This window comes from Centroberyx affinis, unplaced genomic scaffold, assembly GCF_046629955.1.
Source record: "Centroberyx affinis isolate AG114_WGS23_722 - 3 ecotype Tasmania unplaced genomic scaffold, CSIRO-AGI_Caff_v1 ptg003431l_1, whole genome shotgun sequence".
Lineage (NCBI taxonomy): Eukaryota > Metazoa > Chordata > Actinopteri > Beryciformes > Berycidae > Centroberyx > Centroberyx affinis.
In genome coordinates, this window is record NW_027281404.1 from 156649 (window position 1) to 171312 (window position 14664).

The following is a 14664-nucleotide window of genomic DNA, read 5'->3' on the forward strand; positions in this document are numbered from 1 at the left end:
TAGTGTGACTTTAGTGGGCCCTATCTTACACCCGGCGCAAAGCGGCACAAAGCGCAGCGCAAGTGTCATTGCTAGTTTCCGACTGACGCAGTTGTCATTTTCACGCCCAGCACCCACGTTGTTTAAATAGCAAATGTAGTTGCGCCAATCTTTGCGACCATGGGTGTGTTGGTCTTAAAATGAGGTGTGGTCAGGTGCATCGTTGGTGCATTGCTATCTTGAGGCAGCGGAAAGCGATTGCGCCATTGACCAACAAAAACCTGGTCTAAAGTCTGGCGCAATATTTTTCTGCTATTTAAAGGGTGCATTATTCAGATAGTAAGATGCGTCTCTCTCTCTCTCTCTCTACGACAATAGAAAAATAGGATCATGTACTATGAAAATGTGCACTTAACTTCATTCCTGACATGCGTTTTGTTGCCAAATTGCCATATGCTTTCACCATTACGCAATGCCAAATGCCAAAAACTATGTGTCCCTCTCACCATTATGCAGTGCCAAATGTGCAACGTACATGTCCCATTAACCATCATCACACATTGCCAACTGCTAAATACGCAACCTACAACCAAGAAAAACAACACAGTAAATATGTAAAAAGCACAGCCCAACAAAAAGTCATGAAAATAAACTGCAAAGGCATCTTACCTTCACCCGACACACACACACATCACCATCGCGCATGAGCAGATCCGTTTCCTCTGCAGAAAACCGTTTGTTTCTCCAACTTGCTGAATCCGCCATTTAAATAGCAATGCACTAAGGTGCAAGCGCACCTGGCTCTTAAAGGGAATGGGAGATGAGACTCTGATTGGTTGAGTTCATGTTACGCCCAAAACACACCTACGATTATTTAAGGGACTTAGTACAACCCCTTTGCGCCTTGCGCTTACTTTGAGCCCACATTGTGCGTCGTTTAACTAGCAATTTGGATTTGGACGCCCTGAATGCACTTGCGCCATGCGCTTTAGACCATGTGCCATGGATCATTTAAATAGGGCCCAGTGTGTTAAGTTTGATTTGTTTATATTGTTTGTTTGTCTTCTGGTGATTGATGTCATGGTTTTGTTAAATAAAAAAAATAATAATAAAAAAAAAAGGAGATACAAATTCAGCCATTTTTGGCGCCCCCTATGAGATGATTTGGAATTTTGTTGCAGATATGCTTGATATGCTCTGCTGAACATGTGTAATTAGTTTGGTATTGATCTAAAAAACACTAAGTGAGTTACGTCTGGTTTTGTGTTCGATCACGCCCTTGTGAAGTTCATTTGCTGCTGGCAAATTGTTTATCCGATTTTCCGATGTTACAAAGTGTATCTCACTGCCCTTTTGCTGTATACCACGTTTGGTATTGATAGGTCAAAAAGTGAAAAAGCCTTACAGAAAAAAACTTTGTCATACTGGATTTCGGTGGCCCCGAGGCAGAATAATAAAGCCAAGTTTGGTGTAAATCGGACTTAAAGGTATACTGAGCAGGATTTCCCCCCTTGAAATAGCATAAACTATATCCTACTCAATCATTACTTATGGCCCATTGGTAGTCTGTGACAGTGTGTGTGTTGACCTTTTGGCAGCAGGTGTATCCTGCAACCAAAACAATTGCTGATACGTTTTATATCTAAAAGCCACGCTGGCTGTGGTAGCGGTCCAAAACTCTAAAACAGAGCAACTGGTCAGAGCTAGTGTGTATCATGAGCTGGCAGCTAGCTATCGTTAGCGTTGTTTCGTTGTAGTAGAAAAGCTGATCGCTAAGCTAACCGGCACCTACCTTTCCAACAGAAAACTTCCAACTTCCCAGTCCACGTCGCTCTTCATCTCCATCCTCTCCTTCAATACTCTCCAATGGGTGAAAACCAACCCCAGAGTACTTTTATTTATAAGCTAGTACGTTGTTATTACATCATAGGCCACGCCTAATAATGATAATAAATGATAATAATAAATCAGTAGGAAAACAATAGCACCACGTCCTTGAACCACTAATAATAAATCAGTAGGTAGACAATAGTGGTTCAGCACTATGTGCTTGAACCACTAATAATCATCCTCACTATATTTGTGAGGCACTTCAAACAAAAAGACAAGAAATAAAACAAACTGAGTCGGCTTGAAAGTCCACTCCTGCAACCACTAGGAACATCATCTACTTGAAACCAACAAGACAGCTGACTAAAGCCAAGTCATGAAAATTAATAAAACGTATCAACTGGTCTACTGCTATAGCCAAATGAGAGCAATAACAAGTCATCAGTTAAAAACAAGTTTATAAAACTTTGTTATATCTCAAAAGAATACAGTTCTACTATGTACATTTGTACCTTCATCTCTGAATACAAATTTATTTTAATCTCTATGGACACATGATTGTATGAACATGCAAATACAATACAGATTAATGTAATAGAGTTCCACCACATGAATTATAAGGAGTTGCAAACCTTTGCACACCTTTTCTAAAAACTAAGAAAAATATCTGAAATCATAAAACTATTATAAGGTTGTTTAAGTGAAAATGTATCTCTGTTATGATTTAGTAAACCCCACTTGTATTCAAATTAAAATGATGGAAAAACCTTTCTGGACTGGAATACATTTGACATGAATTTGCGGATCTCTTTTGACTGCACCCCGTAAATAATGGGGTTCAGGCTGCCAGGGATGATATGAAACAGAATGGAAGATAGTTTCCTATAGTCTGAGTACAGGGGGAAGCGATGCAGGATGATGATGAGCAATCCACATGAAGACATAATCAGGTATACAAACAGATGGGTGCTACATGTCTTTAGAGCTTTACTGTTCAAAGACTTGTTCTTACTTGTCAGGCAGACAATTGTGATTTTAGCATAAGTGAGAACCATACTGCCTATAGAGGCAGTGAACAGGACCACAGTGAAAGTGAGCCCATAGACGTTATTGATAAAGACACTCTCACAGGAGAGTTTAAACAATGAGGCATTGTCACAGAAAGGGTTTGCAATCAGAGTCCTGCATCTCTTCAGCCGTATGGTCAGGCCGAGCAGAATAGCCACCAAAACAAAGGCCACCCCCCAGGCAGAAACAGTTAATTTTATCACCATTTTGTTACTCATGATTGTAGTGTAGCGCAGGGGATTGCAGATGGCCACATATCTGTCAAAGGCCATGATCATGAGTACTGTGTGAGAGGTGGTACCGAACATGTGTGTGGTGAAGGCTTGAACCACACACTCATAATAGCTGATGAGGCGTTCAGAGGGAGGCACCAACATGTCTACAAGCAGCCGGGGCACCATGATAGAGTTTCCAAGAATGTCATTGAGTGGCAGATTGCAAAAAAGGAGATACATAGGCTGCTGAAGGCTCTTGTCAATGGACACCAGGACTACAATGCCTACATTGGCAAACATAATAAATAGATAGGAAAAAAAGAAAAATAGAAAGACAGGGTACATGGAAACCTCTGTGACCTTTATGCCCTCCAACTGGAGTGTGAAGCTGTTGTAGGTGTAGTTTTCCATCAACCTGAAATAAGACGCAGGGGACACACAAGAGGGGATATTGTTATGTCACATATGAAGTTTGGAAACAATTTGCAAAGATCAATAAAAACTGATAAAGCTGATTGTTTCAGGTCTGGTGTTACTAAGAAAATCAAAGCTCTGATTTGGGTGTGCTTTTCTCAGTCGCTTTGGTACATTTCTCGAATCATCCTTAACATTTGCAAAACAATAACTGCATTTCTCGTAAACAATTCGTACAAACAGCACCACACAATAGATTACTTGCAAAAGCCTGTAACTTGCTCAAAATCCTTAGTCTATCACTCAAAAGTAAATATTTATATCAATGAACATGTCAGTGCCATCAGAATGACAAGTCCTTGTGTCATTGTTTACAAACAAGATAGTCAAAATGCTTATGTTGGCAATATAACAGTGTACTCTGTAAGTATTTTCTGATGTAAACTATGGCTAAGGTTTTGATGACAATGATTGAAAATGCACAAGGCTGCACTTTTTCTGAATGGCATATATCAATTTCAACAGTACAAAGTTACACATTACTGTATGTGGGAGATTGATTGCAAGAGATTGGACAGGATTCACATTTATGCTTTTACTGTTTGTACTGTAATTTGTTGACAGACCATGTCATTGCGATACAGAAAAGAAAAAGACAAGACAGCACTTTTTACAGCACTGCATAGCAGAAAGGAAAAAAATACAACATTAGAAATGTAAACATAGGAAACACCCTTAGGCAGAACTGTACATGCAGCGCTGTATGGGGAATTACAGTGCAGTCTTTCTACACCTCCTGACGTTCCAGCCTGTCTGGTTGAGAACTGGTTGATCATTGGTTGATCTAACACTTCACACATTCCCTTTCATTAGTGAAAATCAAGATTCACCTGATTCACCCGATTCATCAATTCATTACACATTTACAAAAAAGTCTAATAGAAATGTATAGAAAATATGCTTGACAGATTATGACAACTGGTTCAACCATTTTGCATGTAATGACTTCTGCAATGAACTAATGCCTAGATGTTTTGGGGTGTAAGACTATTCAACAGAGAACCAGTATAATACATTTTGATCAACATGACATAAGCAATTGTAGGATAATAATGTAGGAAACAGCAGACAATTGTACATAATCATTTGCATGAATGTGCCAAAGCATTTGCACAAGTGACTAGATGATGTGCAGGTTGAACAAGTAGTTTTGAGAATTTCAATTCTGATCTGAGAAATGTACCAAAGCGACTGAGAAAAACTGTAATAGGATGATTGACTGTAGAATTAATCTCTTTGTTTCGTTTTGCGTTGGGTTGTACTGTTACTTTATGTTAACACTTAATTTAGAAATATAAAAAAATGTTATGAAATGGTTAGAATACCTGCTTTCTTTCTCTAGTTGTTTCTGCAGTCATCTAATATTTACCAGCCAAACTTCAGCAAGAAGTAAGACCTCAACATCTGTCACAGTTTTTATAAACACGATTTTCTTGTCTGGGGAAATAATTGTCTTTACCTCAGACAATGTGTGATCCATCATCAAGTCATCAAATCCATGGAAACTGTCAACAGGCTCTCCAGGTTGGAGCAAATGAAACATACAGTGTCTTTTTTGTCTGGTGTCAAGAAACCAACCCACTTTAAAGTGAATAGGGTAGATGTCATATGCCATTGTTGTGCATAGACTTCCTTTAACACACAGTAAGTTGAAGTTGGTTTAATTCCAAATCTCTATGCAGCAATTTTTAGAAAAAACAAAAGTTGATTGAAAATATTCACACAATAGTTCAAAAATATTGGTGACTCCATCTGCAAAAAGGTTTTAAAGGAGGGTGACACTGAAAGGGTTAACAGACATAAACAGCCTGGATTGTGCGTATACAACATGGGGTGAAACCAAGTGACACAATGGGCAGCATCCTGAAATTTTTAAGATACTGTTCATGCCCAATAATAATAATAATAACTTAGATTTATATAGCACCTTTCAAGAGACCCAAGGACGCTTTACACAGTGAGGCAGACAAAACAAATAAAACAAGAACAGAAAATAATAATAGCAATAATTGCCAGGGATGAGAGAGTTAACTAGAGGCCATAGGCCTTGGTTAACAGGTGGGTTTTCATGATTGTTTTAGAAGTGTCCAAAGACGGGGCGTTGCGGATTTCTGCCAGGAGAGAGTTCCAGAGGCTGGGGGCTGCCACACTGAAGACTCTGTCCCCAAAAGATCGCAGGCTGGTGTGGGGGGTGGAGAGCAGACCCATGTCTGAGGACCGCAGATTCCGGGACGGGGTATAGGGGTGGAGGAGGTCAGATAGGTACTGGAGGGCGAGGGCATGGAGGGATTTGTAGGTGAGGAGGAGGATTTTGTAGGAGATGTGGGACTTGACCGGGAGCCAGTGAAGGTGGATGAGGGTGGGGCTTGGTGCGGGTGAGAACCCTGGCAGCTGAGTTCTGCACATACTGGAGCCTGTCCAGGGCTTTGCTGGGTACCCCGAACAGGACTCCATTGTAGTAATCCAGACGGGAGGTAATGAAGGCATGGATGAGGGTCTCTGCCATGGAGTCAGAGAGTGATGGCCGAAGTCTGGAAATGTTTTTGAGGTGGTAGAAAGCTGATTTGGTGATGGATTTGATGTGTAACTGAAACGAGAGGGTGGAGTCCAGAATGACACCCAGGTTGCGGACTTCTGGGGATGGGCAGATGGAGCAGCCGTCCACGTCGAGAAGAAGATCTCCAACCTTCCGGAGCAGCGCCTTGGGAGCCACAACCATGAGCTCTGTTTTTTTGCTGTTAAGCTTGAGTAGGTTAGATGACATCCATATTTTTATTTCATGCAGGCAGTTGACAAGAGACTGTGGAGGGAGCTGAGTGGATGGTTTAGTGCTGAGATACAGCTGTGTGTCATCAGCGTAGCAGTGGAAGCTTAGACCATGGTGGAGGATGATCTGACCAAGGGGGAGCATGTAGACGGTAAAGAGGAGGGGTCCAAGCACAGAGCCTAGAGGTATGCTTTGGTTGACTGGGGCCGGGGTGGAACTGGAGTCACTGATGGTAACTGTTTTCTGTTGGAGAGATATGACTGGAACCAGGAGAGAGCAGCACCGGTGAGGCCTAGGTAGTAGGATAAGCGGTTGAGGAGGATAGTGTGGGAGACTGTGTCGAAGGCTGCAGAGAGGTCCAGGAGGATTTCTTGCTTGCTATTCCTGGCTTGGTGCCTGGTTGTGCCAGATCACAACCCAATCGTAACTCAATAACTTTACATACTTACCTAATGCCGAGCACAAACTGCGCGGCAGTCGATTATAGTTACGCATTGTAACTCTAGTTCTGTGATCACAGGCTGAGCCCTCTAGTGGGGCTCTATTGGCTTCACCACTCATCTAGTCACCTCAGTGCACTGAACTTTGCATGCACGCACGCAGCCAATAAGGATGAGCCTGTTCAACTCTATGAAGGACTTCACCTATGATCATAGAACAATGCGTTCTATTTCATACAGGCTTTGAGACACGTTGAGACTCCAGCACAACAGGTCTCTCACCCAAGGTCTCGTGTTCCAGTGCTAAGCATCAAGCCAAGAAAGACCCAGACACATCCAACAGATAAAATCTGATGAATGGACAGGCCGTCAACCACTGTACAGATCTCCTCCAACCCACTATGCCACTAAAAAGGGCTGTGGACGCTGCTACACTGCATGTAGAGTGCACGAATGGCAGTGGGAGGATCTCTGCCCGCCAAGCTTGTGACATGCCATCACAGAGCCAGTGGGCGAGTCTCGGTTTCGACAGGGGCTTGCCAGCCACTCCATCCACATAGCACACAAACAACCCCTCATGACAAGAGGAGATTGCTGATACATGCACTTTGATAGTAGAAAGCACCTGTCCCCTCTCCAGGTGCTGGAGAAAAGAGAGAATAGATCCAGTTGAACAGTTCAGTGGATCAAGGTCTCTCTTCCCACACACACCACTTTTGAAAACCCAGCCGTTTTGCTTTGTAGTTAGCGATGGTGGATTGCCCTTGCACGCCCTGGATGGTCTGCAGTGCCTGTGCAGACAAGCCAGCATGCATAAATCCGTCCCTCTCAGGAACCAAACCCTCACGCCAATCGCTCCCTTTGCCTGCAACAGAGCACCCCAAAACTGGGTAACTGTCCTGGGCGGAGCCGCCAGTAGCTGTGTCAGCTCTGCTTACTACAGCGCCGCCACGCGGTGCGGGGATACCAGTATGACAGACAACCTTTGTTGGAGGAGACTGCAGGAAGACTTTGCCGAGATGGCACCCAGACTGAAGGAACAGTTGGCCAAGCAGAAGATTACGTTCCGCTTCAATCTGCCAAGCGCACCTCACTTCGGTGGAACCTGGGAGAGGGAGGTGAAGTCGGTGAAGACTGCCCTCAAGGTCATCCTGAAAGATCAGACCTGAGACTGTCTGACTCCACGCAGTCCCCATCGAAGTGGAGGGTATCATGAACGTGAAGCCATTGGGCTACCTCTCCTCGGACACTGTGGATCCAGATCCCATCACTCCGAACATCCGAACATCCATGAGTTCGAAAGGTGTGCCACGGCGTGAGACGAAGCATCTCAGGGACATCAGGAAGGCATCGGAGTCCAAGCTTTCTAGGAGGTCAAGGTGTATACAGCACGTAGTCATGCACTTGTACATGATCCCCCACCTCTTCTCATTCTGGCGCCCTATCTTGATGTGGAATGGCCCGAAGCAGTCCACTCCTGTGGAATAGAACGGGGGCTTGTAAAGATGCAGGCGAGAGGGCGGAAGGTTGGCCATCTTGGGCACATCAGGCTTTTTCAGCTGACATTTTCAGCAGGAGTGCTGCTGCTTGCGGATTGCTTCTCTTCCACACAGAACCCAGAATCTACGTCGGAGATCGACAAATACTCTCTCTGGCCCGGGGTGTAGAAGAGTCTGGTCATTGTCTTGGATGAGCAGCTTTGTCACGGGATGGTGCGGATCCAAGACATTTGGGTGGATGGCATCCATCTCCAAGTTCTCGGCTCTGCGTAGCCTACCGCCAACTCTGAGGAGACCTGTAGCATTGTCATACTCCGGAGATAGAGAGCCCAGGCGACTGTCAGATGGAAGAGGCCGGTCGGACTTGAGAGCCTTGATCTCGTCTGGGAATGAGTCCAGCTGAGCTCGTACGAGGAGGGCTTCCTCAGCATTGAGGTAGTCAGCTGCTTCACAAGGCTGATCTGTGGTCTGGGGGTCAGCCTCCCCGTGAAGGGACCTGGTTGTTGCCTGGACAAGCTCTTTCCATGAAAAGAAGTCTTCGACGGCAGGGTGCTGGGTACCAGGAGAGATAGTCACGTTACCGATGATGGCAGACTTCCTCAGCTCACTGTCGTCGGACTCAGGATCAGCAGAGGGCATAGTAGGACACTGATCTTCAGATAAGTAAAGGAACTCTGGACCTTGGTGCCATCGATGTGGTTGTGCCAACTCCTCCAGGGTCATACCCCGAGTGATGTCATCTGCAGAGTTTTTGGCAGAGTTCACGTATCTCCAGCTATCGGGCTCAGTCAGGTTCTGGACCTCCGCGACTTGTGTGCCGACGAACACCTTGTATCTACAGGACTCTGACTTGATCCAGTGGAGAACCATGGTGGAGTCGGACCATAAGGCAACCCGCTGGATGGGCACAGTGAGCTCAGCTTGGAGTACGTCGGCGAGCTGAGCACCTGTAAAGGCAGCACTCAACTCAAGGCGTGGCATTGACAGCTGCTGCTTGGGAGCCACCCGAGGCCTAGCGAGCACAAAGGAAACGTGGACTTGCTGCTGGTCATCCATGGTCCGCATGTAGGCAACAGAGCCATATGCTCACTCAGATGCATCGCAAAAGATGTGGAGGTCCCTGGTTGCCGTAGAGGTGTCCGGGTGTGGCGGAGCATAGGCTCGGGGGAGCTCCAGGTGGATGAGGTGAGGAATCTCTTGTTCCCAGGTGCGCGATTTGTCGAGAAGACTTTGAGGTCAGCTCGGATCGTGCCAGCCAGCCTTCTCCTTCCACAGGGCTTGGATGAGAACCTTAGCCCTCGGGGTGAATGGTTTGATGTAGCCAAGGGGGTCATACAGACAGGCAAGTACTCGGTAGAGGTTCCTCATGGTAGGTGCTGAGGTCTCCACAGGGTGATGCTTGTACCCCAAGGAGTCGCTGAGGCCCAGGGTAGGCTCCTGAAGGTCGCTACTGCTCTGGGAGAGCCACAGTTCACTGCTTTCAGAGCAGGCCTCAGGCGGGAGGTGCTTGATGACAGTGGGCACGTTGCTTGCCCACTGGCAGACCTTGAAACCTCCCGTCTGTAGGTGCCGACGGAGGCCGTCGACAAGACGCTTGGCCTCTTCAGCGGAGTATGTGCTGTACAGACAGTTGTCGACATAGAAGGACTGCTCGACTGTATAAAGGGAGCAGAAGGTCGTTTAAGGATAGGCCTTGGTGCTGAAACTAACAGTTAAATACAATACTGTCCTTACCGTTGTGGCTCACCATATGATGTGGAATGTATCAGGATTCTGCAGACTGGTCAGCTTCTTCAGGAGGTATCTTTGCCACGTAGCTCAGGATCCTTGGCATGTCTTTTCTCTGTGCTGCGGAGGCACAGCAGCACGGCTTCCTTCAGGGCGTGAAGTGGGGTAGCGTTTGCTCACCAAAGCAGGGGGGTAGCATAGCGCTGGACTCCATCGAACTCGACCCTGGTGGTGGATGCTTGGAGCACAGCCATGGCTTGCTTGGAGCGGGTGGCTTGCTTGCTTGCGTAGGGAAGAGTGTCGACTTGCCAGAGGCGCTCAACGTTCCTGAAGAACAAGACAGTGGAGATGCGGAGGCACTGTGAAGAAGACGTAATCCAGCAAGGCTGGTAGGACCCTGGAGTGACCAACCTAGTCGGGTGCAGACGCCGATAGGACCACCTGACGGGCCTGCACGTACTGACTGTACAGGGATCAGGAGGTGTGGCATATCTGAACCAATCAGAAGCAGCGGCTGGGCGTGGTCGACTGGCAGTAAGGGCAGGCCGCGGAGGTGCTCGTAGCATTTCTGTAGTGTAGCCACTGGGTAGGAGTGTTCAGCAAGACTCAGGCCTTCGGCGGTGAAGGCCTGGTGGATCCAGTACTTCTGGGAGGGGCTACAAAGTGGAGAAACGTCAAAGGAGATGGAGCTGCCCTGGAGCTCTTCGACGTTTTGCTGGACTGTAGATGGAGAGACTCTGGCTGTCTGAGGAGGTTCAGGCGCTGCACAGCTTGAGGGAGAACGATACTTCGTTCGGAGCCGTTGTCTAGCATGGCATAGGTCTCCAAGGCTTGGTCCCCGTTTCTCAAGATTACCTTGATGACCTTTAACATCACCTGTTGCGGTCGATTGGGCCGGTCGAGGTAGACCCTGATGGGTAGTGTGGTCACCATGTTGACACTGGTTTGGGTCTGATGGACGGAGTTGTGCAGGATGGTGAGGTGCTTCTCTTTGCATGTCTTGCAGGGGCCCTTCAGAGTACAGGCTTCAGCGGCGTGGTTGCAGCCACACTTCCCATCTCGGATCCACTTCACAGCTTGGCTGGTGGACAACTTCTTGAAGTCCTCACAGGTATTCAGGAAGTGCTCTTTGTTGTCACAATGGGGACAATACGGCTTGGACTTGAGGGCGGTCTTGGAGCGAGCAAGCTCTGAAGTGGTAGCGACATCCGCAGCGTTGAGAAGGATGTTCATGGTCTTCTCCTTATAATGAGTGACACGTTGGTCCTTCTTGGCTGGCTTGGGTGCATCACACTGATAGAGTACTGCAGCTCGGCTTGAGAAGCACTTAGCTTGTGACTTCATCTGAAGCCAGGCTGCCAGGTCAGGCAGGGTGTAGGTCATGTCTGACCCTGTCCGGAGAATGCTGCGGCTCAGACAGTATTTGATGAATCCATCCCTGAATGACGGAGGCATCTTGCTTAGGAGCCGGTCGACGTGGGATCCACATCTCAACTCGTACCCATTTGATCCTTCAAGCATCCCAAGCATTCCCACCAGAGACTGGCTGGACAGGGCGAAGGAGTCAAAGGCGTCAGAGTCACCAAACTTGATGGCAGGCGAGTTGAGGATGGCACCTAGCTCTGACTGGACAAGCTGCCAGGGTTGACCCTACTTGTCCTGCAGGGCTTGTAATGCAGCGGTGTACGGCCGAAGGTCATACATGTAGGCTTTAGCCAGGTGGAGAGCACTGGGAAGCTTCAAGTGGCCGAGGAGCACTTGGTACTGTTCGCTCAGGTGCCCGTCCATCAGGTTATCCAAGGCCATCTTGAAGAGAGCAAAGTCCCTTTCACGGTCACACTTGAAGACTGGCAGCATCGGCTGGGGGATGCCGTAAGACGAGGCAATCAGCGTCTCTGAGCCTGGATGCTGAGGATGCCCTAGTGTAATCGTCAACGGGATAGCAGCCATGTAGTGTGCAGCGGAACTCATGTGGTGGTATGTTTGAGCTGTGGTAGAGATGGTGACTCTGTAGGTAGGAGTCTGTACCGCAGTGGGTCCTGCGGCGTGATACTGCTGGGTCTGGATACCAGGTGTAGCCACGATGCAGGGGCTGCAGCGAAGAGAGACATTGCCTGTGCTGACAGGTGCAAGCTTCTTGGAGACAATGCACTGCTACGTGGTCCCTCCCTCTCCGGCTCTTGAAGGAGTGAGGTGACCAGCTTGGCTACCTGAAGTTCTCCAGTCGCCTCTGCCTGTCAAGACATTTGGTGATAGCTTTCCGTGCTTCTTGTGCCTCCTGCTGCAGGCGTTGTGCTTCCCGGGCCTGGGTGTCGAGGCGCTCACAATCCATATCAGCGTTGCAGTCTTCTAGGACATGGCACTATAACTCCTCAAGCTCCAGGCGGTGGATGCTCTCCTTAAGGATAGCTTCCTTGACCAGTGACAGAGCATGTCGGGGGTGTACACCCACAGATGAACGAAAGGAGCCAACACCGGACCTGGAGGCGGACCTGGGAATCGACTGGTATGAGGACCCACTTCCCTCAGATGGAGCCCTTACCTCGCTAACCTGGCATCCAGATGAGGGTGACTGATGTGGGTGCTCGCTCCTCACAGATGTGGCCCTCGTCTCGCTAGCCTGTCGTCCTGGTGCGTGGGATTGAGCCTTTGAAGGTTCATCTTGTGCTTGAGGTTCATACCTCAAAGTCGCTTAGGTGGCGTGCAAGATGTCGCTCTCTGCGGGACCAAACGGATGTTTCTGTGACGTCCTGGTCTGTTCGATCCATAGTAGTGATACACGGATCGGCTCTGACGCCATCTGAATCTGCATGTACGCATAAATCATCCACCCGCCACCCACCCGAACAAATTATTTTCTACGATTTGTAGACCCGCATTTCACTCCACCTCTATATTGCCTTCTAAATTATGTTGAGCAGTGTGAGCTTTCTATGTGATTTCTTTATTGTGTGTTTGTTGTATTGATGTATTAGTGTTTTCTTAATGATTTACTTTAAAGATTAGAGAGGCTGCTTTCAGTAATTAAACGTTTCCTGGTGAACTGTGCCTTTGCAATACAGTTTCAGGTTTATGCTGCGGTCCCGTCTCTCTCTTGTGTAATAGAAATAATTATTAGTGTCTACACAGCGTCTCTCTTAATGGGGAGACGCACTTATCTTTTCTGCTGCGGTGGGATCGCTTCAGGTATTTAATTAACTCAAAAAATATTTTTTTTATGCGCACCCGATCACACTTTACCATTATTTCTAAGTGGGATGTAAGCATGATGATATGGTAACATATTACACTGAAGTAGGCTGGTTTTAAATAAATAAACATTTATTTAAGTTCTTCTTTTTTGGTAAAATGAAAATGGCAACAGGTATTTCCACAATTTTAGAGAATGTAATTAATATTTTCCTCATTAATGTTGTATTATTTCACCCACCCGTAACCCATCCGCTATTAATCAGAGTGTTAATTTTTATGACCCGACCCACCCGATCCGTGGATTAACTGCGGTGCCCGCGGATATAACTGCAATCCGCGCATCACTAATCCATAGCTTCTTGGAGGAGCTCTATCCGGCTTGAAGGACCAATGAAATAGAGGTCTTTGGGGGCCTCTACAGATGTGTGGAATAGAGCTGGTGAACACTATGGGGTGTGACTCCGATCAGAGAATCATCGAAGAGGAGCTTCGGTTGGGGTCTTTATTCAAGGGAAGAATGTGGTTGTACAGGGAAACACGATACAATATTAATTAACAGTAATAACACACATGAGCAATCACATGATCTACATGCACACACATTAAACATAACGCTGTTGTCTAGAGTTACAATAGTCCCCGTAGTTAGGAGCTAGAGACAATGTTAAACATAGCTATCCTAGCTATATAGACTGACTGGCTATGCGGGGGGACTAAGCTAGGCAATACAGACACAAGGGCATAAACAGTATACCAATGTAAGAGTTCAGTTCAATGCTCTAATAGTAAACAGAACGATAGGTTTACATATCTAGCCTAGCTAGCACTCAGCTAGGCTAACTAGCAAACATAGCTGACAGAATCTGACTAGCGGAGAGAAACAACAACAGAAACGGATTGACATAAACATAGGCTCCAGGGTAAGTTGCAGTAGTGAAACAAGGCACAAACAACTAACACAAGGAGCCAGAGAAACTAAACTCTCTTAACAAGGGCTTTCCTACAGAGGCGACTAGATGAGTGGTCAAGCCAATAGATCCCCACTAGAGGGCTAAGTCTGTGATCACAGAACTAGAGTAACAATGCGTAACTAACTGATCGACTGTAGCACAGTTTGTGCTCGGCATTAGGTAAGTATGTAAAGTTATTGAGTTACCATTGGGTTGTGATCTGGTCGCACAACCTGGAACCAAGCAAGGAAAAGCATAAACAGTATCTTAAAAATTTCAGGAAGGTGCCTACTTTGTGTCTCTCGATTTCGCCCCATGTTGTATACGCACAATCCAGGCTGTTTATGTCTGTTAACCCTCTCAGTGTCACCCTCCTTTAAAAACTTTTTGCAGATGGAATCAGCAATATTTTCGAACTATTGTGTGAATATTTTCAATCAACCTTTGTTTTTTTCTAAAAATTGATGAATAGAGATGTGGAATTAAACCAACTTCAACTTATTGTGTATTAAAGGAAGTCTA

At 46.5% G+C, this 14664-nt stretch overlaps 1 protein-coding gene across 1 annotated transcript; it reads right to left on the reverse strand.

The window, feature by feature from the left end:
- Positions 1-2558: 2558 nt before the first annotated feature.
- LOC139661010 (olfactory receptor 52K1-like) lies at positions 2559-3524 on the reverse strand. Its single transcript, XM_071539321.1, has one exon. The coding sequence runs from the start codon at positions 3501-3503 to the stop codon at positions 2559-2561; it is 945 nt and encodes a 314-aa protein (XP_071395422.1). The 5' UTR covers positions 3504-3524.
- Positions 3525-14664: the final 11140 nt, after the last annotated feature.

Bases quoted from the DNA above. Each gene is read 5' to 3' on its own strand.
- LOC139661010 (XM_071539321.1), bottom strand. From the start codon at position 3,503: ATGGAAAACTACACCTACAACAGCTTCACACTCCAGTTGGAGGGCATA.